We start from the raw sequence: 27935 nt of genomic DNA on the forward strand, positions 1-27935 counted from the left end.
GGTTTAAAAAAATTCTGTGTGTGATACCATAACCAAACTACACTTTTCAGAATGCCTCAGTGGAACCAATATGATTGAGACTAGTAGGTACAAGTCGAACAGGATCAATAGGGTAGTTCTTACCTACTCTAATGACACCAGCATTACCTGTGATATTATTAGAATTGACATTTATTACTACAATGTATGTAAAACTAATAGAACCTTTAAGGAGTGGATCCTGGAACACGTAGGTGACATTAGGAATAAGAGAAAATCTAGTACATTAACACATGTACAGACCTGTGGTGAGGACCACAAATTTAAGTTTTCAGTATTGGAATTGCTGGTAGATAACAAAAGTGGTGATGCGAACAATAGGACGGAAGAAAATGAATTGAGATGGATTCTATCATTACAAGCACATGTACATCCAGGACTAATATCACTTAGTACTGTTCAGTGTTTTAATGGAAATGATTTCAACACTGGCCTAAGAGATTTGGTTGACTACAGTTATGTGTGCCATGTTTTCATACGTTTATATATATATATATATATATATATATATATATATATATATATATATATATATACATATTAACACTTGATATGGAATTCCTATTTTTAGATTTTTTTACTAATAGGGGTTATTTTTACTCTACTGAAGAATTTCCAATTTTGGTGCACACGATACTGGGTGGGGTACTGCATCTCCAACCCTTGCTCACTGTGTATCTTGGGGCATCTCTGTGGTTTCTGGGGCACACCTTTGTAATGTATACACCCTTATTGTCTAGATGTGAAATGGCATCAATGTATTATTTATTGGGAGTTTTTTATTACGTTTGATTAAATAACACATTTCTATTAAGAAGAATGGAATGGAATATGTTGAGACACTGATTGACAGAATACGCTGATGGAAATAATATGATCAAGAGCTCTTAGTATATTTTTTGGAGTTGTATGTGAATGGAATGGGGGATGCATCGCTTTTGTGTGCCCTGGTTTGCATGTTGACACCACACTGCTCTGCAGTGTGGGCTTTGTGGGTGAGGCTCTCTACTTGTTACTGATACACTCAAAAATGTGTGTTAAGTTGTTTTATTTAGCTAGAGTTTTAACTGATGCTAAACCAAAGAGATAGTTTTGTATGGGTATTGAACCTTGCACCTTGTATCTGTGGGGCTGAAGCATTAACCACTGTTCCAATGTTCAATATGACCTTGTGACTTGATTGTACTAAATTACACAGAAGGGTGTATATTTAAATGAAGTGTCAACAGCTGCTTTGTTATTGGATTTTGAAGAGAACACCGTCTATTGGTTGTTAGCTAGTTTCCGTCTTAGACAAGTACTGTTGCTGCATATTTATGGTAACAGTGAATTTTATTGGTGTATGAATGAACTCCTGCAGTTTTACTGGTTGTTAACCTGATTCTAGAACTGTCACAATAAGTAAAATATGCTGGTTTTTTTGATGGTATCTGATCGGATGTTCAGTCAGTGTTTAGCAACATGGACTGTTCAATTATATTTTTAAATTTCTATATAAAAAATGGTTTACTAGATCTTGAAATGGTCTGAAGGGGTATTTTTTTGCCGCAAAAGCGCTAACCTTTTTATTTTTTTACATCAATACATTTACATGTGGTGTTTAGCACTGGTGGTTGGAGCCTGGAATTTTTATCTCTATTTGTGGGTATATTCAGCCTTTGCCTGATGCAACTCTTTGGCCTTCATTAGCTTTTATGTTGGAAGGTTTACCTGTTTGGCAATACCTAAAAAGGTACTATACGGGGTGGATAATGATCTGGCCAATATCTGAAAGCCTAGAGGTGACAGGTGAACACAATCTCTGGCAAAGTAGGTTAGCCTGTCAACCATGCCCTCCCAGGCTGACAAGTACGGACTCCTTTGGAATGACAAGTAGCTAAGCCAGCTGATAAAGTCGATCATTTTCTGCTGACACTGTGGCATCATCCTTGGAAACTGTAGAATACTGCTCAATGCTAGGCTAATACCTGTTTATGACATGCATTCTGAGAGCGCAGTCATGTCTTTCTCTCTTCATATAGTCCAAGGAGGTACATTCCAGGTCATTCACACCCACATGGACTATGAGTGATATTTGTACTTAGGGCAAGTGACCCAAGAGCTTGCGTGACCTGGTGAATCCTGGCTTCTTGCAGGCAATTAAATGTAACCTTCCACTTATCCAGCCTAGAAAGAGGGACATCAGTGTGTCTCAAAACAGAGTCTACTATGACCAAAATATTGGGGTGTGGACTGTTTCACCTTACGGGCTTGTAGTTGAGACACAATGAGATTTGACTTTGTGTATTGTGATGGGAACTGTTTTATCTGTGTGAATGTGAAGTTTGAGGACTGCTCCTGAGAGGTCTTTGAGCTTTGGCTTAAGTTACACGTGAGCACCTCCATATACCTGGTCTGTGTTTGGTTCTTTGCAGGTGCAGTCAGTTATGTGTGCAAGTCGCTGACAATCTGTTTGTTGCTTTTTGTGTTTGTATATGCCAGTCTAGCCTCCAGTGCTAATGTGCAAGCACATCTCTCAAATACTACATTCGTCTGTTCGAGAATTAAGTGGTTGCCAGTGTGTATATAAGGAAACTGTTACACTCTCTAAGGATGTCCATGTCCACTAAGCTGGATGGAAAGCCAGCGGAAAAGTGCCCATCCATGGTTGCAGTTCCAAATACATACTTGAAAGTGTAGGAGTGAAGAGTGTTTATAACTGGATGAGGGAAGGGTGCTTGGTGCTATCTGCAGCTAACCTAACCAGTAATGCTGCCCAGAGACAAACCAGATGCTACCTGAGCATAAATGGTCCTGGGTGCTATAACAAGGTAAACAGCACCGTAAGCTCTCACAGTATAATGAAATAAGCAATGTTTCCAGGGATTTGGGTCTGGACAGGGAACAGCACAACGAGCAACTCCATTGTAAATGTGCTGAATTTATACCATTACTGGAAAGACAGAAAACTGACTACTGAGCCTTCTAGCCAATACAGTTATTACACATTTGCAGCCCTTTTGTGTGCTTCCCAACTCAGACAGATCAGGTAAACACCTACTGCCACTAAATGAATAATCCCATTCCTCCTAATGTAAAAGCATAGTAAGTGTGTGTCTGGAGTGAATACTTCCACAAACTTAAAGATACAGATACAGCACTGTACTTTGAACAGCTTATAAAAGTGCGATTACTCAATAAAAGTACTTTGCAGAAATGATCCAAGAGTCACTCAACTCTGTAGAATTTACAAAGTCACTAAAAACAAGATAAGCTAATTAATAACCCTTCCAGCCAATAAAATATCTACATGCAGTTGTCTCTAATGCGCTTCCCCAACCTATGCAGACCAGGCTACAATTCACTGCCACTGAATGAAAAATCTACTGTCCTCTTACGTAAGAGAGACAGAAAAGAGCTTGCTACGGTATAAAAATACTCTGCTTTATCCAAGCTAGTTAATTAATTAATTCAGAGCAAGTAAATCAGTAAAACAGACAATGAGAGGTCTATACATAGGTTCATAGGTTCATACTAGGCTATCTGCCCAAGGGCATTTATAAGCCTAGCCCATAGTTATGTGGCTTTCGCCACACCTTTAGTTTGAATAAAAACTATGCCTATCATTTTGCTGTGCCTCTGTCAAGCAGTGACACTGAAGTAATCCCTGGGGTATATCTGCAATCTCCCATCCATTGGTCAAGATTCCTCTTGAACAAGGCCAGAGAGGTGCTCTGCCTCACATGTACCGGGATTTTGTTCCACAGCATAGGGAGTCTCTGGGTGATGAATCTGTCCCTCCAGCACGTTCTATTTATAACTGTATCAAGGTTTAAGTCTCCCGCCCTTGTGGTTCTGAGGGATCTAGATTTTTGAGGTGAAGCATATTCATCAAATCTGGGTTTGACATGGCCTTATATGTCAGGCACAGGTCACCTCTGAGCAAGCGGTATGAGACTGAATAGAGCTGGAGTTCTTTCAGTCGGGCAGCATAAGACATATTTTTGAGACCCTTTATCCTTTTGGTGATGAACTTTTGGGGCCTTTCAAGCTGCAGCAGGTGTCTGGTCAGATACATTCGAGCAGGGCATTGTACTCAATCATAGGTCTAATGAGTGATGAGTACAGGGGACGATGACCTCCCTTGATCTAGATGTGAATCCCTTCATGATCAGGTGGGCGATATAGAAGGTTTTCCTAACTACTTTAGCAACATGAGTGTCAAACGAAGGCTACTGTCAACCTGGGTCCCCAGATCCCTGATGACTTTTCTGTGCTCAGTGGATTGCCACCTATATGGTAGCTAGGGGTAACCTTGTTTTTCCCGAAGGGTATGACTATGCATTTTTGGCGTTTAACTTCAGGCCATGGCTCTGGCACCAGTTATCCGTTTCTGTGAGGCCCTTCTGGAGGATATCTGTGTCAGATGTGTTTTCGACTATGGCGCCCAGTTTGCAGTCATCTGCAAACTTTGTCAGCCATAACCCTCCTGTGTTTGCTTGTACTTCAGAAAAGTAGATGCCGAACAAGAGTGGACCCAGGACTGAGCCCTGTGGGACACCACTTGTGACAGGCTTTGAGTCTGACATGGCTCCAGCAACTCTGACCCTGTGGGTTCTGTCACTTAGCCAGTTTGCAACCCATCTTGTGATGTATGGGTTTACATTCAAGCTGATGAGTTTTTCGATGATACCTGAGTGGGGTATTGTGTCGAAGGCCTTTGCCAGGTCGAGGTAGGCTGTATGGACTGCCTTTCCCTCATCAATGGCCTTGGTGACTGTCTCGAAAAAAGTCAACCAAGTTTAAGAGGCAGGATCTGCCTTTGACAAAGCCAAACTGGGTTGGATCCAAAGTCTGCAAGTTCCCTATGTCTTTATTTATGAGTTCCATTATGATCCTCTCCATGGCTTTGCAGATAAGGCTTGTCAAGCTAATGGGGCGGTAATTTCCAGGGTCTGTGGAGGCACCCCTTATGAAGTGGGACCACAGTGGCCGTGCGCCACTCCTTGAGTACGTATCCTGAGGTGAGGCTAAGATTAAACAGCTGTCCTAACTGTGGGTTTAATTCCTCGTTGAGTTCGTGAAGCACACAGCTAGGGACACCATCCGGTCCCATGGATGCTGTGTTTTTTGCCTTAGTGAGGGCAGTTCTCACCTGGGCGTTGGAGATGTTTGGGGGGCTACAACCCTCTGGAATAGATATCTCTCCTTTTCGGGGGGGGGAGTTTGCACTGAACCTGTCAGCCAGTATGTTGGCAATGTGTGTAGGTTCAGTAATTTTCACATCATTTTAAACTAATTCTGAGCATATCTGGGAGTTTCCTCCTAGGTTTCTAACATAGCTAAAGAAGGCCTTATGATTCTCTTTAGAGTCCTTGGCGATTTTTCTCTCAAAATTTGCCTTGGATGATTTTATGAGAGCTCTTAGTTTTTTACTTATAATGATCAAAGGTGTCTTACCTTTCAAGGATTTTGCTCCATCTTGTAGTAGCTTCCTCCTTTTGTTGTACAGCTTGTTTATGGCTGGGGTCCACCAGACTGGACACTTGCCTTTGGTACAGAGAGTCTTAGTTTTGTTTGGGATTGCCTGATCCATGCAGTCCTGTAGGTGCTGGTAGAAGGCATTTGTAAGTGATTCAGCGGTTTGAGTAATGTTTACCACTGGCTCAGGGGCCTTAAAGGAGACCACACTAGTTTTTAGAAGTGTGAAATCGGCTTTTGAGAAGTTTTTCACTGTGGTCTTTTTTGTTTCAGGTGGGGGCGGGATGAGGACCTCCAGCGAGATTAGTTTATGATCTGATCTCACATAAAGCTGGAAACTCTGTAGAGCTCTCTAATTTTCGTTCTGTTGCCATACTATCTCCCCTCTCTAAAATTCTCAAACACTGTGTTAATAAACAAATCTTGGCTTATCTCACTACAGAAAACCTGATCACCTCTACTCAGCATGGCTTCCACCCCCACCACAGTACCACTACTGCACTTATTTCCTCTACTAACTCCATTCCAAAGACATGCATCTGGAGCATTTCTTCCTGGGCCTCCGCTGAAAATAGGCTCTGTGGAACCTAGTCTGACATTCCCGGTCAACAAATGTTAAATAAATAAAAAATAAATCTCTCTAGCCAGGAGACAATAATAAACTTGATTCTTGCTCTTTTTAGATCTTTCCAAAGCTTTTGACAGTCCCTCACTCCATCCTCCTCCTCTCCAAACTTTCTCAACTCAACCTCTCTTCAGCAACAATCTCTTGGTTTAACAGCTACCTCATAGACAGCAATCCAACAAATGGCTCTCTGCTCTATCCCCCTTTCTCCCCATCAACATGGGACATCCCACATGGTTCTATTCTAGGATCCCCTCTTTTTAACATCTTTACTAACCAACTTCCCACTTTTTGTCCTCAGTCATCCCTCATACAGTAGTACACAGATGACTCTATTATCATCTCCATTGCTAATAACCACTCTGACTTGCTCACCCTGATATAAACATCTCTCAACTTCACTGAAACTTGGCTAACAACCAACTCATACGCAACCCTAATAAAACTAAATGTCTTCTCTTCCTCCCTAAATCCCTCTGCCATCTTAAATCTTTATTCACCACATCTTCCCTTAATACCACCAGTATTATACCAGACTCCCACACTAAGCTCCTTGGGGCCATCACAGATAACCAACTAACCTTAGACCTTCTTCTCATACAGTCAAACCTGCTACTTGAAGGAAACTACTAAATCTATTGTATCTACCTTCCTGAATGATGTTTTTTGAAGTATACTGCGTATATTTGCTTTTTTACTAACTGTATTCAATGTAATGTAATTCCAAATGTATATATTTTATTACTATCTTTTACACTATGTAACTTAGATTGCATTTGCTTTGCTTCTGGAGCTTTTCTCCCCGGGCCTCCACTGAAAATGGGTACGTTCTGGCCCAGTGGACTTCCCCGGTAATCAAACTGGAAATAAATAAATAAATAAATAAATAAATTTGATCTCCATGTACATCATTCTATCAATAAAACTCACCAAAAGCTTGGCCTATTATACAGAAACAAAAATGTTATTTACTCCATACCCCAGAATCACTCTTGCTCAAGCTTACCTTCTCCCTAGCCTCTTTTGCAGTTCACAAATCTTGACTAATTTACAGTCCACACTACTTCCCAAACTTGGAACCACCTACAATAAAGTAGTCAGATTTGCAGCTAATTTGCCTTCTAGATCTAACCACTGTCTTGCTCTTTGGACTCTCAGCTGGCTAGAGTTTCCTAACCAACTATTATTTACTCAACTGCTTGTCATCCATTCTATCCTGAATAAGCCCTCCTTCTGCCCTAACACCACCTCTTTAATCGCCATCTATAACTCCCTTCCTTCCCTCAGAAGCTAACCAATGTCTCTTACAAATTCACAAATCTAATCCATCTATTAGACACAATCTCTATAGCTACTTTCCTGCTCTTTCATGGAAAAAGCTTCCCAAGAAACGCAGACATTACTCTTGCTCATTAATTCAAGAAAACTCTCAAAAATTACCTAAATTACACCTGGACCTTTTAATGCTATCATCCCACTTGAATCCATTTCTCTCTTCTGCACTTCCTTCACATTTTCTCTAATGACCTTATTACTTAGTTTCCTGCCACTCTCTATGCTCAGTCTACCGTAGCAGTTCTAGAAACTTGCTTCTTGCCTTCTAATTAGTAATTTGCCTTTATATTTTATATCTTCACCTTATGTAGCTTCAAAACTAACTGCTTTGAATTTGTACAGTTGTTTATTGGGTATAATGGTATTTTACTGCTTTTGTGTTAATTTTCTTGTTTTGTTTTACTGTGGAGCTTTTCACCCCAGGCCTCCGCTGAAAAAGGGCTTTAACCCAGTCGGACTATCCCGGTCAACAAATGTCAACTCATAAATAAATAAATGCACTTTTTTTTAAATAAGCACAAGGAAAGGAAAATATGTAAGTTAAAATATATCCAGCAGTGTAGAAAGGGAGGAACTTATAAAGCTCAATTTAAAGTAATGACAGGCAGCTTAAAATCACAATGTTTAAAAAGCAGATCAAGGAATGACACTGGGTCGGGTGGGAAAAATAACCAGCAGAGTCACCAATAGTGCTTGTAGTTTTTGCTGGCCTTGAGTCTTACCAGAAAAAAAAAAGACACAGAAATACTGTGCATATTTATGCATCACTCAAGAAACAAATTAACCAATGAGAAAAAAAAACGTGAAATGAGCAGCCTACATAATTTAAGTGTTTATCTGACACACAGAACAAAAACACTAGGCCAAGCAGATTTCTTAAAACAGAAAATAAAATGGAGAAGATAAAACAGAAAGCAGCTCAATCAGTTTAAGCAACTCACAGACAAAAAATATAGACTTACTTTCTTCACCCAGCAGGGAGTCACCAACAGTACATGCACTGGAGGGATAACCAGGAGCTCCCTATAAGTTTGAGCCTGTGGAAACTGTTCCATTTCTCAATTAAAAGCCACCTTCATTTTATGAAGGGTATCCTCAAAGGAGAGGTCCTGTAGTGGGGGGGGTGTGCAGAAGAGAGGGCATCATCAGAGTTGAGGCAGGATCATGCTGGGGTGGGAGGTGAGCAGAGTAATACAACTCCACCACATCTTCAGAGTCTGAGGAATCAAATTCTTCTTGAAAACCCACATCCCTACACCTTCTGAAAGGGGAGGATTCAGTAGTCTGAATGAGGTGGTTCCCTGGATTTTATGAAGGCCATGAATTTCTGGGTTATTTTCACGAGGTACTGGAGATTGGCCTGAGCTGCAGTGGCTTAGTGCTGAGGTGAGGACAGTGGTAGGCTGACTCTTCTTTTAGGTTTAGACATCTGTTTAGTCAAGATAAGCTGAGGGTGCAATCTTTCAACCACAACCTCAAATGAGGGGTTCTAAAGCTGAGGAAGATAATGCGCCTTTTTCAGCACCCTCAACACAAACATCAGAAGCTGAAGCCTGTGAAGTGACCTCTGGCCCAACTGATGAGGTTGTGAAAGTAGTAAACAAAGGCCTGATGCCATAACTGTCCCCAAATGGTTGCACCACAGGGTTTGGACCTTGCAGTCACCAGACCAGGGGGCTGCAAAGGCACCTCACCTGAGTTGTTCATCAACTTAGTGATGTGGGCAGCTGCATTGGCAATATCGTCAGTCTCTTTTCCTTCTATTTTTTATCGGTGCTTTTTAGGAATGACATTGGTGGATACTGGGGGTTTCCAAGACACTAAGGGAACAGCAACAGAGAACTCCATATGAGCTACTAAAGCTTCGGCTCAGAGGTTAGAGTGTCTTCGTTCAGAATTTAGCATAATTAGGGCAACTTTTTTCGCAGGATTTGCTTCCCAGACTTCAAACAATTATTAACCTTTTTAAACATTAATTAGACGATGAAAATCCCCAATGATATAGTTATCGGACTGATAGATTGTAAAACTCTGAAAACAGTGAGCCAACCAATAGACTGCTAGCATATTGTACACATGAAGCCCATTGGGCTGCAAGGCTAGAAACTGGCACAGATGAACACCTTTCTTATACCTCAAACATCTGTCAGGTGCAGATTAGACAAAGACTCTGAAATCTGGGCTGGTCGAGGACTTCTGCATGGCAATAAGACCCCAGAATCAGCTTTGCAACACTAACTACAAAGAACATCTTCAGTTTGTGAAGAAAACCCTGAAGCACTACATTCTCCCCTTCAATTTATGTTATTCTGACTGAAGTCAGAGTCAGAAAGAGAGGGAACTTGCAAGTTTTCCCTGTTCACAGAATTTTCTTTAATTTTCGGTTTTCTTTTCTGGGGGACTCCTTGGAAAAAGACCAACTCAAGGCAGGCATGCCATCCTGGGATTCAAGCTATATTTCTTGTCACCCCCCCTCCCAAGAGTGGTCCCTCCCATGCCTGGCAGAAGATATCCTTCCAAAGTACAGTTGTGTACTACACTTACCATAAATGTAGATGTTCGAGTGTATTTACTGTTGCAGTCATTACATTTAGGATAGTCTGTTGGCAGGATGCCCTCAGTCGGCCTGAATAACAAAGTCTTGGGTCCTGTGTCGGTTGCTGTCCCTTCTTCCATGACGTCAGGGGTATAAAACATGCAGCCGACGCCATTTTCATCAGTTTTTCTTGCCCCAGATGTCAAGTACCCCCCAAATGGGGAGCAAAATATATATATATATATATATATATATATATATATATATATATATGAATGAATATATGCATGTAATTTAGAACACAAAAAATATACCTCCAAATAAAAGCAAATACACCAAAAAGGCTTTTGAGCATAATAAAAGAAGAGGTATAATGAGAGAGAAATAGGGGGCTGGTGGGTGGGTAACCAGGACTGCGACAGTGAATACACTTGAACATCTACATTTATGGTAAGTGTACACAACTGTACTATGTTCTTCGTGTTTCACTGTTGCAGTCATTACATTTGGGTAGAATCCCAAAGCTATGGTTGGGAGAATGGAATTATACAGCATTAGGAGCAGCTATAAGGCCCTGCAGGACAGCAGTGGCAAAACCTGCTCTGGATTTAGAGAAGAGAGGTAAATGGTAATGTTTGGTGAATGTATGAACTGAGTTCCAAGTAGCAGCTTCTAAAATGTCTCTGGTAGGAACCCCTCTGAGAAAGGCTGTAGAAGTAGATGCAGCCCTGGTGGAATGGGATCTGATCCCCTTGGGGACAGGTTTACCATGGTGCATGTAGCAGAAACAAATACAATGGCTTATCCATTTTGAAATAGTCTGCTTTGAAATAGCCTTTCCCTCTGGCCCTGCAGCAAATGCCACCAGTAATTGCTCAGATTTTCTTAGAGATTTTGTCCTGTTTAAGTAGAATCTTAGTTGTCTGTGTACATCCAATGAATGCAGAATCCACTCCCCCTTGTTCTGTGGATTTGGGAAAAAGGTTGGCAGATGAATGGTCTGATTAAGAGCCACACTAGATACCACTTTAGGCATAAAAGATGGATTGGTCCTGAGAGCCACCCTGTCCAAGTAAAAGATAATGAAAGGTTCCACTGCCATGAGAGCCTGAAGTTCTGAAATCCTTCTAGCTGAAGTGACTGCTAAAAGAAAAGCTGTCTTCCAAGAGAGAAATTTTATGTCTGCAGTAGCAGCTGGTTCAAAAGGAGGTAGGGTGAGTTTTTTCAGCACAAAATTGAGGTCTCATGCAGGAGTTGGTGCTCTCCTGGGAGGTCTCAAATTTTTGGACCCTCTGAGGTACTGCTTTAAGCAGGGGATGAGAAAAGAGAGGAGGCTCTGTGTTGTAATGAGCTGAAATGGCAGAGGCATGGATTTTTATAGAAGAAAAAGATAGGCCCTTGTGAAGCATCTCAGTTAAATATTGCAGAATCTGAGGAATATTGGGCATTGCTGTGTTTATTCCTTGTGCTTGGTTCCAGGCCCAGATTCTATTTATCAGCATAAGATTTTCTAGTACTAGGCCTTCTAGCCTCCAAAATGACATCCATCACAGGTTTACTGAGAAAAGTAACTGGTGAAATTAGTTGATTAGCCATGCTGCAAGATTCAGAGTTTGGAGCTAAGTGTGCAAAATTTGATAGTTCTGCTGAGACAGTAGATAAGGTGTCTGAGGCAGGTACCACGGAGGAAGGTGTGACATTATTGCATAGGAACGGGTACCAGTGTTGGCGAGGCCAGTCTGGTGCAATCAGAATCATTTTCGGTTTTTCCTGTCTGACTTTTAGTAAAACCTTGGAGAGCATAGGCAGAGGGGGAAAGGCATAGACTGATAGGGTTTTCCAGCTGAAAGAGAGGCATCCACTTTCCAAGCTTTTTTGTGATGGATTATTGTGCTGAATTTGTCCAACTGATAATTTTGGGGAGAGGCAAAAAGATCTATGTCTGGTTTCCCCCATTTTCGTGTCAACATGCTGAAGATTTGTGGATCCAGTTTCCATTCATGTGGGTCCATAAGATTTCTTACTTCGTCTGCAAGAGTATTTTGCTTTCTTGGCAGGAATTGAGCTTGTAGATGTATTTGGTAAGTCAAGGCTGTGTTCCACAAAGCCATGGCTAGTCTGCAAAAGGGGTAGGAATGGGTACCCACCTGCTTCTTTATGTACCACATAACTATGGTGTTGTCTGTCTTTATCAGTAGTTGTCCTGGATGACGAAAGTCCTTGAAGGTTGTCAGAGCATTCTGTACAGCTAACATTTCTTTCTGGTTGACATGTAGGTGCATGTGATTTGGGCTCCATTTGCCCTGAATGCATCTCCCTGCCAGATGGGCCCCCCCCCAAGCATAATCTGATGTGTCTGTAGTCAGGGTTTGGGTGGCAGGGGGTGGAATGAATGGCAGTCCCTTGTTTTGGTGACGGGCCTCTGCCCACCATAGGAACTCCTGCTGCAGGCAATGAATGATAGGAATCATTGTTTCCAGGCTGTGACAATGCTGACTCCATAAGCTTTTTAGGTACCATTGAAGTTTCCTCATATGCAGTCTTGCATATGGAATTAATAGAATGCAGGAAGCCATGAACCCCAAGCCTGTAGAATTTGTCTTGCAGATAACTGTTTTTTTGTGGCCACTTGTTTGAATTGTCATCAATTGAATTTGTTTTTCCTGGCGTGAGGTAAGTCATCTGGGCAGTTGCTGTAGAAGAGTGTTCTTATTTTCTGCCTGAATTAGACAATCGTCCAGATAGGGATACATTTGAATGTTTCTTTGTCTGAAAAATGCAATTACTGGTGCCAAGCACTTTGTGAAGACCTCGGGCGCAGTAGATAAGACAAAGGGCAGTGCAGAGAACTGGTAATGAAAATAGCCTGCTTTGAAGTGGAGGTATCTTCTGCAAGATTCCCTGTTTGGGATATGCAGGTAAGCCTCTTTTAAGTCTAGAGTTACCAGCCAGGCATCCTTGCCTAGCATAGGCAGCAACTGTTGTAAAGTCAGCATCTTGAATTTTGGAGTGTCCAGGAATGTATTTAGAATGGATAAGTCCAGAATTGGACACCATGATTTGTCTTTTCTGGGTACCAGGAAAGGTCTTGAATAAAAACCTTGTCCCTTTTCCTTTTCTGGTACCGGATGAATAGCCCCCATATTCATGAGGGACATAACTTGTTTCTGGGCCTCTGCTCACTGATTTGGAGGCAGATCTGGCCATCTGTTTGGGATTGTGAATGTGTGGAAATGAAATCTGTATCTCTGGGATACTATATTTAAAACCCACTTGTCCTGGGTAATTAGATGCCAATTTTGTGTATGAAGTGCGAGTTTTCCCCCCAAAGGGGCTGCCAAAAGATAAGTGCTTGGTGATGGCAGAGGAAAGTCATTGAGACTGTTTACCATAGGGAGGTGCCTTGTTACTTCCAGATTTGGAGGTGGAGACACCCCATTGTTTTTTCTGCAAGTTCCTTGTGACTGACACCTGGAGCCTTTGGAGTGTCTGGGTTTGACCTGAGTGGCTCTGGTGGGTGCTGGAAAGGACCAATTCTTAGTAGGCCAGTGCCTACTGAACCTAGGTGGCTGGACTTGTAGATAATCTTTTACAGTTTGCATAGATTTAGCTTTATCTTCCATCTTTTTCAAAACTTCTTCTGCCTTATTACCAAATAGATTGTCCTGTTGTAAAGGAGCATCCAACAATTTTGCTTTAACATGATCAGGCAGATTTTGCTCCTTGAGCTAAGCATGCTTTCTCATCACAGATCCAGTTACAGCAGCCCTGCAAGAGGTCTCCAAGGACTCAAAACCACATTGCAAAGTATGCTTTCCAACTTGTTCAGCTGAATGCAATAAATCATGTAACTTTTTCCAAACAGTCAGAAATCAACATCATTTTCTGTTTAAGTAAGCCCATGACATGCTGCTATTTAAGCATATGAAATTGGCAGTTTAAAGCCCTGATTGCCATGGTTGCAGACGTGTAAACCTTACCCCATCTATCCATTACCCTGGAGTCTCTATCAGAAGTGGTAGGATTTTTAGCAGTAGAAGCCTTAACGTCCTTGGGACCCTGAGAAATGGTTTCAGGGTCAGCAGTAGGGTTTTTAAAAATGAATTTGTGGGAGTCAGGAACCCTGTAATATCTGTCTAGCTTACTAGGAGACGGAGGCAGGGAATCAGGAGCCATGCTGGATTCTGAGAAAACATCATCAACAATGTCTAGAACAGGAGGTATAGCCAAAGGCCTATGCTGAGGAAGAAGAAGGAAATCCCTAAGCCTCTTTTTAGATTCTAAGAAATACTGACTCTCCCAGTGAAAGTGTTCCATTAAGGTATGCAGTTTCTCCAAAAAGAAAATCCTCAGGAGGAGAAGCAGAAGGGATGGATTCTTCTGCATCAGAGTCCTCATAAGGTGGAATAGATAATTCCTGATCAGAAGAAATAGAAACCTGATCTGAAGATTCATAGTCAGTGCCTTGCCTAGGCCTCTTAACAGGAGGGGGATGGGAACTCCTGATCAAGGTAATTAAATCCTCAGCCATTTTGATCATTTGTTTTTTAGGCATAGGGGCCTGTGCACTTGGCCCAAGCGTCGTTTTGTTTAGACATAGAAGTTGATTTTGGCCTAGGTTTTGAAGATGGCGTCAGTTTAATATACAAATCTTTAGGCCTGAAAACACCCTAAGAAGCTGGTGCCTGCTCAGCGGCTCCGAACCCATCTAAGGTAGAGATATCCGCGGGTTCAATACTTAGTGTCTCGTGGCATACCGGACTCCAAATGGATCTCAGTAGAGGCCTGCGTATCAAAAGTAGCGGGCATCAGGGGCTGTGAAAGCGCGCCTCATTGAGTACTGGTGAACTGACGACTGGCTTGGGAGAAGCTCTGACGTCCACTTTGGACCTCGACAGTCCGTCTGTCTTTTTCTTTGTGTTTTTTTGTGTATTCCGGTAGTCGGATTGCTAACAGACGACATTTCTGGATAGTTAAATCTTGAGCCAAAATATTTAGATACAAAAATATACAGACGCTTAATAGTGCGTTGATTAAATTTAGCACAAAACCGACAGCAAGGCACGTTGCGGTCAGGGCCTAGGCAAGGAATACAGAACAAATGAAATCCTTATGAGGTATTTGCTTCCCACAAGTAATACAATTATTAACTTTTACTGACATCGCTAAGGAGCAAGAAAAAGTTTCCCCAACAGGGTACTTAGCTTTAGGTTGAAGACTTTGGTTCTGAAACTCGAAAACGAAAATTTCAGTAGTTGGCCGACCGGCACTTGCGAACTGCTTCTGCTTCAGGCACCGCGAGGCAAGAAAGACTGGTGAAAATGGCGTCAGCTGCATGTTTTATACCCCTGACGACCTGACGTCATGGAAGAAGAGACAGCAACCAACACAGGACCCAAGACTTTGTTATTCAGGCCGACTGAGGGCAACCTGCCAGCAGATTACCCTAAATGTAATGACTACAACAGTGAAACACGAAGAACATCTGCAGAGGTAATGTCTAGCTCACTGTCATTAGTGGCTCAAGATACTATGCCAGAGAGAATGGAAGAAAAATACAGAGATGAGAAACTAAGTCTAGACACAACATCATCACCAAGTGGTGGATGAGGCAAATAATAAGCTGTCTGGAAACCTTAAGGCTCCCTACTAACAACTTTTTTCTTCTTGCAGAGAGGACTGGTAAACTGCTGCATGGGTAACCCGAGAAAGGAGTCTAGAAGACTGGTAGCAAAGGCAAAGAAAGTACAGTTGTGTACACTTACCATAAATGTAGATGTTTGAGTGTATTCACTATTGCAGTCATTACATTTGGGTTATCCTGCTGGCAGGTTGTCCTCAGTCGGCCTGAATTCAAAAGTCTTGGGTCCTGCGTCAGTTGCTGTCGCCTCTTCCCTGACGTCAGGTCGTCAGGGGTATAAAAGATGCAGCTGACGCCATTTTCTTCAGTTTTTCTTGACCCAGATGTCAGGTGCCCCCAAAAGGGTAGGCTAAAATTATGCAAATAAAGCATACATGCACAAAAATAAGCTTTACCTTCATCTATAAGCAAGTACACCACTTAGGTTGTATAGATTAGAGAAGCAAAGATAAGATCTAGCAAAAATAAGGGGGATGGCGGATGGGTAATCTGGACTGCAACAGTGAATACACTCGAACATCTACATTTATGGTAAGTGTACACAACTGTACTATGTTCTTCGTGTTTCACTGTTGCAGTCATTACATTTGGGTTGAGTCCCAAAGCTATGGTTGGGGGGCTGGAGCTAAACAGCATTAGGAGCGGCTATGAGGCCCTGCAAAACTGCAGTGGCAAAGCCTGTCCTAGATTTAGAGTAGAAAGGCAGATTGTAATGTTTTGTAAAGGTATGCACAGAACTCCAAGTAGCAGCCTCTAAAATGTCTTTGGTTGGTACTCCCCTGAGAAAGGCTGCAGAAGTGGCTGCAGCTCTGGTTGAATGTGGCCTAATGCCCTTGGGCACTGGTTTGCCATGCTGTGAGTAGCAGAAACGAATGCAATGACCTATCCACTTTGAAACAGTCTGCTTGGAGAGAGCCTTTCCTTGTGATGCTGTGGCATATGACACTAGTAATTGTTCTGTCTTTCTGAAAATTTTAGTTTTGTCCAAGTAGAATCCAAGTTGTCTGTGTACGTCCAAAGAATGCAGAATTTTCTCCCCCTTGTTCTGTGGATTTTGATAAAAAGTTGGCAAATGAATTGTTTGGTTAAGGGCTACAATGGATACCACCTTAGGCATAAAAGTAGGGTATGTTCTCAGACAGACCCTGTCTAGATAAAAAATGATTAAGGGTTCCACAAGCATGAGAGCCTGTAGCTCTGAAACTCATCTTGCAGAAGTTATTACTAGGAGTAGAGATTTGCTAAGATAAGAACTTTATATCCGCAGTAGCAGCTGGCTCAAAAGGAATTAAGGTGAGTTTTTCCAAGACATAATTGAGGTCCCAGGCAGGTACTGGCATTCTCCTTGGAGGCCTTAAGTTTTTGGCTCCTCTGAGGTACTGCCTTAATAAAGGATGAGAAAAGAGTGGTGGCTCTATTGTAATGAGCCGAAATGGCAGAGGCATGGATTTTAATTGATGAAAAAGACAGGCCTTTGTCCAGCATCTCAGTTAAGTAATGCAAAATCTGAGGAATATTTGGGACAGCTATATCAGTTCCTTAAGCTTGGTTCCAAGCGCAAAATCTCTTCCATTTCCCAGCATAGGATTTTCTAGTACTAGGCCTTCTGGCTTCCAAAAGGACACCCATCACAGCTTTACTGAGAGGTGTGGTCTTGTATGGCTACATTAAACGCCATGCTGCCAAGTTTAGGGTCCTGAGTTGGCTGTGTAGAATCTGATTGTTTTGCTGGGACAGTAGATGAGGTATTTGAAATAAGGTCCAGGCTGGGCATTGGGATTAGTTCCTTAAGATGGGATACCAGTATTGGCGTGGCCAGTCTGGAGCAATCAGAATCATTTTTGGTTTCTCCTGCCTGACCTTTAGGAGTACCTTGGGGAGGAGAGGCAGTAGAGGAAAGGCATATACTGATAGGTCTGTCCAGTTGAAAGATAAGGCGTCCACTTTCCAAGCTTGTCTGTGATAAGTCCTTGTGCAGAATCTTTTTAGTTGATAGTTTTGAGGGGAGGCAAATAGATCTATGTCAGGGCGTCCCCATTTCTTTGTTATCATGCTGAAGACTTGTGGATCCAGGTGCCACTCGTGGAGATCCATGAGGTTTCTGCTTAGTTCGTCTGCCAAAGTATTTTCCTTTCCTGGCAGGAATTGTGCCTGCAGATGAACTTGGTAAGTCAATGCTGTGTCCCATAAAGCCATGGCTTGTCTGCATAGGAGATAAGAATGAGTTCCCCCCTGCTTATGTACCACATGACCGTGGTGGTGTTTGTCTATCAGTAGTTGTCCTGGATGAAGTAGGTCCTTGAAGGCTGTCTGGTCATTTTGAACAGCTAGCATCTCTTTTTGATTGATATGTAGATGCTTTTCGTTTATGGACCAGGTGCCCTGAATGCCTCTTCCTGCCATGTGTGCCCCCCAGGCATAATCCGAAGCATCCGTCATTAGGCTCTGTCTGGATGGGGGTAGTGAGAATGGCTGTCCCTTGTTTTGGTGACAAACCTTTGTCCACCATCGAAATTCCTGTTGCAGGCAGGGAATTAGAGTAATCATTGTTTCCGGACTGTGGCAATGTTGTGTCCACACACTTTTAAGGTACCATTGAATTTTCCTCATATGCAGTCTTGCATATGGAATTAGTAAGATGCAGGATGCCATGAAGCCCAAAGCCTGCAGAATTTTTCTTGCAGATAACTGGGCCTTTGTTGCCATTTCCTTGAAATAGGTAGTCAGTTGCCTTTGTTTGTCTGGAGTGAGATAAGCCATCTGGGCAGTTGTATTTAAGCTTGCACCCAGGAATATTATCTCTTGAGAGGGTACTAGTTACCCTAGGCATGTTAAAAAGTCTTATCACAAACATCAGATGCTGTAGTAGAATGTCCTTGTTCTCTGCTTGTATGAGGCAGTCGTCCAAGTAAGGATATATTCGTATTCCTCCTTGTCTGCAGTAAGCAATTACTGGTGCCAGGCACTTTGTGAAGACCCTGGGTGCAGTAGATAAGCCAAAGGGCAGTGCAGAGAATTGGTAATGCTTTGAGCCAGCCTTGAATCTGAAGTATATTCTGCATGACTGTCTGATTGGGACATGCAGGTATGCCTCTTTTAGGTCTAAAGTCACAAGCCAAGCCTTGCTGCCCAGCATGGGCAGGAGCTGCTGTAAGGTCAACATCTTGAATTTTGGTATATTCAGGAAAGTGTTTAGAATAGATAGGTCCAGTATAGGTCTCCATGCTTTGTCCTTTCTGGGTACCAAGAACAGTCTTGAGTAAAATCCTTGTCCCTGCTCTTGATGTGGCACTTGTTGAATAGCCCTCATGTCCATGAGAGCTGTGACTTGCTTTTGAGCCTCTGCCCATTGATTTTTTGGCAGGTCTGGCCAACAGTTTGCCCTTGGCAGGGTATGGAAATGAAACTTGTAGCCTTGTGACACTATGTCTAGAACCCATTTGTCCTGGGTTATAATGTGCCAATTTTAAGAAAAAAGTGCTAGTTTCCCCCCTAAGGCTGCCAGAAGATAAGAGCTTGGTGCAGGCAGGGGAAAGTCATTGGGACTGTTTCCTGTATGATTGTGCTTTGTCTTCTCCACCTTTGGAGGTAGAAGCACTGCCACTGCTTAGACCTGTAGGATCCTTGCGGCTGTGATCTGCCTCTAGGGCGTCTGGCTCTGCCCCTTTGAGGTCTGTCAGAGACTGGAAAGGACCAATTCTTTGTAGGCCAGTGTGTGCTAAATCTAGATGGCTGTACCTATAAGAAATCCTTGACTGTTTGCATAGATTTAGCTTTGTCCTCCATTTTCTTTAACACCTCTTCTGCCTTAACACCAAACAAGGTATCATGTTGTAAAGGAGCATCTAATAACTTTGCTTTAACATGGTCAGGCAGATTCTGTTCCTTTAACCAAGCATGCCTCCTAATGACAGAACCCGTAACAGCGGACCTGCAGGAGGCCTCCAGAGAATCAAAATCACATTGCAAAGTAAGCTTTCCAACTTGTTCAGCTGCAAGCAATAAATTGTGCATTTCTTTGTTTTCTGCACATTCAGAATTTGCCATCATTTTCTGTTTAAGCATTGTCATGATATATAGCTGATATTTGAGCATATGAAACTGGCAATTTAAGACCCTTATAGCCAAGGTAGTAGATGTGTAAATCTTTTTTCCCCATCTATCCAGTGCCCTAGAATCCCTGTCAGAGGGGGTAGGGTTTTTTGCAGTAGAAGCCTTGACCCCTTTTGGACCCTGAGAAATAGTTTCTGGGTCTGCAGTAGGGTTTTTGAAAAGGAATTTATGACCGTCAGGGACCCTATAGTATCTGTCTGGCTTAACAGGAGCTGGAGGTAAAGAGTCAGGGGTCAGACTAGACTCTGAGAACACATCATCTACAATGTCCAACACAGGTGGAATAGCTAGAGGCCTGTGTTGAGGTATTAAGAAGTCGCCTCTGAGCATTTTCTTAGATTCTGAAAAATCCTGGCTCTCCCAGTGGAAGTGCTCCCTCATGGTATGCAAGGTTTCCCCAAAAGAGTAGTCCTCAGGAGGAGAAGCTGAAGGAATTGATTCTTCAGCATCAGAATCCTCATGGGGGGAAGAGAATATTCCTGATCAGAAGAGGAATCAGAAAAAATGGAAACCTGATCTGAAGATTCATAATCTGTCTCTTGCCTAGGCCTCTTATCAGGAGGGGGATTAGAACCCCTGATCAAGGTAATTAAGTCTTCGGCCATTTTGAGCTCTGTTTTTTGGGCATGGAGGCCTGTCCTTGTGGTTGGTGAACTTGTTTATTTGCCTTTAAAAGTGTTTTAGTCTTTGAAGTCGGTTTAATATATAATTGTTTAGGTCTGAATACACCCTCAGAAGCCGATGCCTGCTCAGCGGCTCCGGACCCATCTGAGGGAATAACCTTGAGTATCCAGTGGCCTGGTCGACTCCACGTGGGAGTCGGTAGCGGCCTGCGACTCTAAAGTAGCGGGCGTCAGGGGCTACGAAAACACCTCACTGAGAACCGGCGACTTGCTTAGGAGAAGCTTCATTGTTGGTTTTGGACCTCAGTTGCCTGTCTTTTTCTTTTTCTTTGCATTTTTATGTGAACTCCGGTAGTCGGATGGTTATCTGACGACATTGTATAATTAAATCTTCGCCCAAAATAGCTTAATGCAAAAATCGTACAGACGCTTAATAGTGCGTTGGTTAACTCTATCACAAAACCGACAATTAGCCACGTCGTGGTCAATGCCTAGGCAAGGAATACAGTAGGAATGAAAGTCCTTATGAGGTATGTGCTTCCCACATGAAATACAATTATTAACTTTTTCTGACCTCGGTCTGGAGAAAGAAAAAAAAGTTTCCCCAACGGGGTACTAAGCTTTTAATGAAGACTTCGGATCTGAAACTCGAACACGAAAATCTCAGGAGTCGGCCGACCGGCACTTGCGAACTGCTTCTGCTTCGGGCACCGCGCTGCAAGAAAGACTGAATAAAATGGCGTTGGCTGCATCTTTTATACCCCTGACGACCTGACGTCAGGGAAGAGGCAACAGCAACCGACGCAGGACCCAAGACTTTGGAATTAAAGCCGACTGGGCAACCTGCCAGCAGAATAACCCAAATGTAATGACTGCAACAGTGAAACACGAAGAACATCTGGTAAAGTGTATTACAAGAAAAAATATTTTAAGACAAGAAAAAGATCCCGACAGACCTTTAGAAGCACAAACTCTCATCCTAAGCACACACACACACACACACACACAAATCTATTAAAAGAGATTAACAAAATACACAGTTTATTCAAAAAAGCATTCATATTTCTCTCCTGATGAGCAGTTAGAGTTAAAGAAAATTAACTTTTCTAGATAAAAATAATGCATGCTACAGAAATGAATGTTAGATTTTTCTGGTCTCTGACTGAACACTGGAACATCAGGACTGGTACTTTCTAGTGATAGCAATGAACACCTCACAAGCTTGAGCACCTCCCTACCCATAACCCTAAGCTGTTGCACAATAATCCAGATCTCAATGCCACCATTCACACAATTGTCTCCAAACAGCTTGAGCACTCTAAAGGAAATTAATTTCAGTGATTAGTGGGACAGCCAAATGCATTTTTGTCAATTCTATTATTGAGAACATACTACATTTCAAGTATTATTAGGCTTCTACAGTGCTTTCCTAATGTTTTTATTTGACTTCTGCTAGCAGATCTCCCTCCCCCTTCTCACCTTGTCAAGACTTGGACCATTGACCCCTGTTCTAATTCTGTCATTCTTTGTTCTTTTTTAGCCTTGTTTGCTATTTAGGTTGGTGGTAGTTTGTTGGTGTTGAAAACAGTGCTAGACATGGGAAAAAAAAAGATAGAGAACCCAGCTTTAAAACATATAAGTAATGTGGGCACAAAATTCTTCCATGAGATCCACACAAGTTGCTTTTGGTATGTCTACAAACTTTTCATCTTTCTAGCAGCTGCAATATTTGCCTGATGCTCCAGTGTCTGTACAGACCTGAGAAATCACTTGTCTTCTCAGAAAAGTAAGGTGGTGGAAGTTTTTCTCTTACAAATTGCTAGCCAACCATCAGTGCTGCAAAACCCAAAGATGCAGCCCACTTCTTTCATTTTGCAGATCTTTCTGGTAGAAAGCCTCTGTGAAGAGATCACAATGTGAATGATGGGAGCACACTTTAGCGACAAGAAAGCTCTGGGGCTTTTTACACTACCTACCTTTTATATGGAACTCCGCTCGAGCTCAGGGCAGTTAGGGTGAGATGCCAGACAGTTGGCCATTTCTTTGGCAAGATATACCCTAACAGCTTAGGCTACTGCAACAGCGATCTAATACTGAACATTTGTAAAATACTTCTCAAAGGCTGAGGATGCACAAATAAAATATCAGGAAGTAAAGTTGCAGCAAACTTTGTAGACCAACACAAATAGTAACGAGAAACTAGTTTGACAACAGAATCGGCTTTTTGGTACAGTTTAATTGAAATACTAAGTAAACAATGTGAACAAGAACCAAACAGTCAGATAGCAATAACCACAGTATTTCTACAAACTACTGGACTTACTTAAGAAGCTCCTCTCTCTCAGTCTTCCTGGCAAAAACGATATCACTGCATCTGTTCTGATATCTCAGAATAATTTCAACTAAATCATTGTAGAACTACAAAATAAAACAAAAACAAAAAAAGAACAAATTAAAGAACTGGCCCAAAAAAATCATACAAATTCCTACTCAAACACAAAAGAAAATAGATAAACACAAGCTATGCTAATGTGGCATTGAAGGTAGAAAAGATTATTTTTAACACTTTCTTTTGGTTTCCAACTGCATTTCAGCGCAGATGACCATCTTATGTGCCTACTGTGGCTTTAGCTACACAATGACACATTTGATGTCAAGGGTAAAAGTAGAAAATGAGGCAAAAATTCAAGCCACTGCTCAAAAGCTGAATGAAGAGCATCAATGGAAAATTTGCTTCCAATCTGCTAATGGGCTACTCCATAACATTTTTCCTACAACAAGCAAGATTAATGCATAACACACCATTCATACACAGATCAAATACTCACATTCAGAATTACAGCTACACTAAATGAAAGTTAAGTACTCTCCATAATGATAGATCTGTGTTGTCTGCTTCTATCCTTCCTCAGCAGACAGGTCTTTGGATGCAAGTCAAATCTGACTTTGGCCACATTCAAACTTTGGATTCAGTGCTCAGCTCCCTCCCATTATCCATAATCCCCTTGTAAAGAGCAAGTCACCTTAGACTATACCCAAAGGCACTATCACATTTAACAGAAAACCTAGGTAACAGAGTAGAAAAGAAACAACTGTTATGTGCAGGCTTGATATTAAAATCCATGGTAACTAAGGAATGGTCAGTCAGACCACTCTAGGAGCAAATAAAAGTAATTACAGAAATGAGACATATGGGAGAAGGAGGGCGATGACATCTCTTATGTCCATTCCTCAAAGAATGGGACAAAGTTCATAGCTACTAGAGCATTTGGGAGGTCCCATGGAATGATATTCCAGACCACAGCCAAACCAAAGGAGGCTCTTGACCTTGACTATATGTCCAATTTATAGTATGAATTTTAATCTATGGACCTTGGACCAATTAGCTGCAGCACGTCATCAAGGAGGTACTCTGTTAAAGAAGGCTGAAGAATAGGTTACAGACCTTACTGAATGAGCAGAGTTACAGTCCGAAAGCCAACAGGACACTCCTTTACCCAACTTGAAAGAGGAGTCAGAGACACCTAAACAATACCTCTCAACCTGGAAACATCAAAAATATGGGCAAGGCCCATGAAAAATAGGTACAAATCTGTACAATGATTAATGTAAAATTTATGTACATAATTACATAACCCCGCCCACTCCATTGGAATTGTGGGATACCAACTTTCAAATGCAAATTGAAGAACAGACCACCAAAATATGGCACCAGAGTCCCCCTGCAGCCATTCCAATGTCCTATTACCTGGCTGTTTCAACCCATTTATCATAAAGATAATGTGTGCACACTGCTTTACTTTTACAATGATTATATGGATTTTATTTTTACATTTTATAGCACAATGCACAAACACAGATATATGCTAAAGAAAGCAATACTGTCTTGCAATGAAAATAGACTCGCCATGATGTTGAGTAGTTTCTCTTAAACAGTCTAACACTTAATTCATTTAGGTATACATGGGAGCAAACCATGACCCTTGCTTAAGACCTCAGATCCTCAGCCACTTACTATTATATTTTCTCATATAACAATATCCCAGAACAATGGCAGACACACTACTGTGCATGTATTACAGCTTTCATTTGCACAGCCACAGAAAGACTTCAACAAGAGAAGAAATAACAGGGGTGCTCTTGGGGCACAGCTCCCCATATAGTGGTGTACTGAGGAGGGCTTATCCCCCATAAATTCAAGTTGAAGTATTTTAAAGTGCATAAGTAACTAAGTCCTGTACAACAATCACATAATGAAATGCAGAATATAATAAAAATAATGCAAATATAAAAGCAGTAAAGAAATGAAGATACACAAATAATATTTACCTAAAGTAAAAAACTAAGTTGGAATGCCATAGCTGATACCAGATGAGGACAGTTGAAATTAAAATAACCAATCATGCTAAATATACAGTAAAGTTGCAAATAAATATATACTGTTTTGCTTAGTATTATAATATACTATACATATACATTATTTTTATTTACATTATTGTTACATTTTCTTCAATATGTAATCCTCAGAATTGAAGAATATGCCTATAGCATGGCAGCAATTACCAATCCTTAATTTTTTATCAGTATGTTACGTTTAACTGGAGACAGCTCATTTAATACTTAGTGATAATCCTGCCAAAAGTTTAATTACTTGAGAGTTGGCATATTTAACAATCCTACATTTTAACCAAGTAGATAAAATAGTTTCCACATTTGTATAATTGAATATATATAAGCATGATTTGAATATTCTGATTTTTCTGACATTGATTTCTGCATTTCTAAAATCAATGATTTTTTGATTTTTCACACACATGAAAGCAAGCACAATTACAGACACACACATACTGCAGTACCTGAAAAGCAAAGCTCCCGTGTAGCTGAAATGATAACTCCCCCGTTCACCCCATTGGAAAGCAAGGCAGAAGCTCCCGTAAAACTTCTGTATGGATAAGCTCTATGCAGACTGCAGAGCAGTTTCCTCTCCTCTGTGCAGAGCCAAGGCAGAACTCCGTGAATAGAAATAAGCTAGACTGCAGAGCCGTTTCCTTCCCATTCTTAAGCTCAAAGCTCCCGTGGCATGAAACTTCTGCATCTGTATGAATAAGCTCAGTGCAGACTGTGCAGAGCCGTTTCCTCTTCGACAGAACTCAGTGAATTGAAATAAGCTAGACTGCAGAGCCGTTTCCTTCCCATTCAAACACTGACGTGAGCCCTTGAGCTGATGGGGCTGATGTTATAGAGCAAGTGATGACATCAGCTCAAAAAGCTCAAAAATATATAAAAAAAGCTGGAAATAAATCGGAAACGAAGGGGTGCCACTCGGGAATCGTGGCACCCCATTATTTGGACCCCAAAACATGGTAAAATCAGAGTAATTTAGGATGGTTGGGGGGTGTGTGACCTAAACTGGTTAGTCCTTTTAATTGTCATGGCTTGATGTAGATAGAAATACAGCTGATGGTATACATCCAGCAAACACAGCATGTATTGACCTTTGAAAAATTTGGAAAGAACTCTGGAAGGATAAGAGATAATTAAGAAGCCACTTCAGGGAGAAGAAGAGATGGGATAATTCTTAGGGATACTCTGTCTTTGTAGAAAATCAGATAAGGAGGTTTAGAAGATAAGGCGTGGAGTTCAGAAGTCCTACTGGCAGAGGTCATGGCCACCAAAAACAATGTTTTTCACAACAAAAACTTCAGATCATCTTTGGTAGCAGGTTCAAAGGGAGGATCCATAAAGGCCTGCAATAAAACACTAGTATCCCAAGGGGGCAAGTGTCTTTGAATGGATGGTGAAGAAGAAAGGTACCACTGAGGAAAGCTTCAGACAGTCTAAGAGATGCAATGGGGGTGTGATGATCTCTAATATTAAAAGAAGATATAGAGGATAATTATGCCTTAACTCATTAACCCCGACCACCGTCTCATGCTACCTCTGTGCTTAACACCGAGCATGCTATGAGACGGTAGTAATTGCATATTGTTCCACCTGAGTGCCTTCTCCCAGCACTAGTAAATTTGCAGGCATATTTTACCTCCTCTCTTAAAAATTAAGTTGAAAAAGTAACTGAAATTTGTCAGTTACCTTGTCAACTTAATTTTCAGCGTGGATTTTCATGGTGTTGATATCTGATTTTAGTGAGAAAATCAGCTTGCAATGCACACTGTATTTTCCTTTCAACAGCAAGACGATTTACTATGATTTTCATCAAGGAATTGGTGGTAGCCAATGGGAGTTGCCTCTTGCTTAACACCCCCCCAGCTCTGTTCTGTCCAAAGAAATAGAGGGCCCTACAGTAGATCTTCCCTTTTTTTTATGCACGTTGTGGAATTTGTTATTGTATCTCTCTGTTTACTGAGCCGTTCAGGTAGTGTCACAGTCTGGAAAGAAAAAGCTGCAATGGACATCAATTTGTGTTTTCACCTCCAAGCCTGAGTAATTCTTCAGTAAGGTAAGATAATCTCATTCCTTAGCTGCGATCCATTTTTTTTTTTTTTAATAAAGTTATGGTTTTCCGGTGAATTACTGGCAAAGATTAAGGTTAGAAAATAATGTCCGTTACTCCCGTGACAGACTTCGTATCCTTTCGAGCTGCTAGGCAAAACTTGTTATTCCTTCAAACTTTGTATGAGCAATATTTAAAAATGATCCCTAGTTTTGTCCAGCTTAAGATTTTGCTTCAAAAAGAAACAAAGCAATCTGGTCATTAACTATATATTGCACCCCTTCCTGCATTCATGCTGGTTTACTTAGAGTTTTACTTAACCCATGATAGAATTTGCGAGATAGCTGGGTATATTCCATGCTTTACTCTTAGGGATAAAGAAACAGTGTCTGTGCTATCTGGATAAGGTTCGGAGGTTAGTTCCATAAATATCTGTGGGGGGAAAAAAGAAGTTATGTACTTACCATAACGTTCCATGTGAGTTGTACATCTCGCCTTTTTGTTCTTACAAACGGGTTTGGAGCCGATCCCTCGGCTCCGAGTCGGCCGCTTTCCAAGCTCAGACTCTCAGAGAAGCTCGAGACCTAGTGGATATCCCACGATTCCCTGCTGTAACTCCCCAGATCTAGCAAGCTGCAACGCAGGAAACAAAGGAAACCAAGGAAAGGTGCCAACCCCCGAATCATGAATTCCAGAAGAAAAGAGGAATAGAGGAAGGAGGCAGCCTGCCCAAGGATAGGCTGATCTAAAAATGACCAAAACTGACCTCCCTGCTAAGGCAACCATCACTCTCCACGAAGGGGGACGGAGGGAGGGAATGTAAGAACAAAAAGGCAAGATTTACAACTCACATGGAACATTATGATAAGTACATAACTTCTTTATGTGAAGTTGTACTATCTCGCCGTTTTTTTCTTACAAACTGGTAGCGTCCCAAGCACCCTAATCCTGGGTGGCTCACAGGAGAACATTCCTGAGCACAGTGGAACCAAAGGAGGCCCCGTCTCTGGAAGCCCTGTCCACTTTATAGTGAGTGATGAACGTGGGAGGCTTAGACCATGTGGCAGCTGCACAGATAACATCTAAAGGCAAACGGGCAGCATACGCCAGGG

The 27935-nt window shown here is 41.7% G+C and overlaps 1 protein-coding gene across 1 annotated transcript in view; it reads right to left on the minus strand.

The window, feature by feature from the left end:
• Positions 1 to 27935, minus strand: part of LOC122796865 (programmed cell death 6 interacting protein) — a 1552575-nt gene that overhangs the window by 141717 nt on the left and 1382923 nt on the right. Inside the window, exon 15 of the mRNA XM_044065610.1 lies at positions 22696 to 22790. Coding sequence (XP_043921545.1) covers positions 22696 to 22790 — 95 coding nt within the window. The remainder of the gene's footprint in view (positions 1 to 22695; positions 22791 to 27935) is intronic.

Source organism: Protopterus annectens, chromosome 3.part0 (assembly GCF_019279795.1).
Source record: "Protopterus annectens isolate FY-2018-M chromosome 3.part0, PAN1.0, whole genome shotgun sequence".
Classification (NCBI taxonomy): Eukaryota; Metazoa; Chordata; order Ceratodontiformes; family Protopteridae; genus Protopterus; species Protopterus annectens.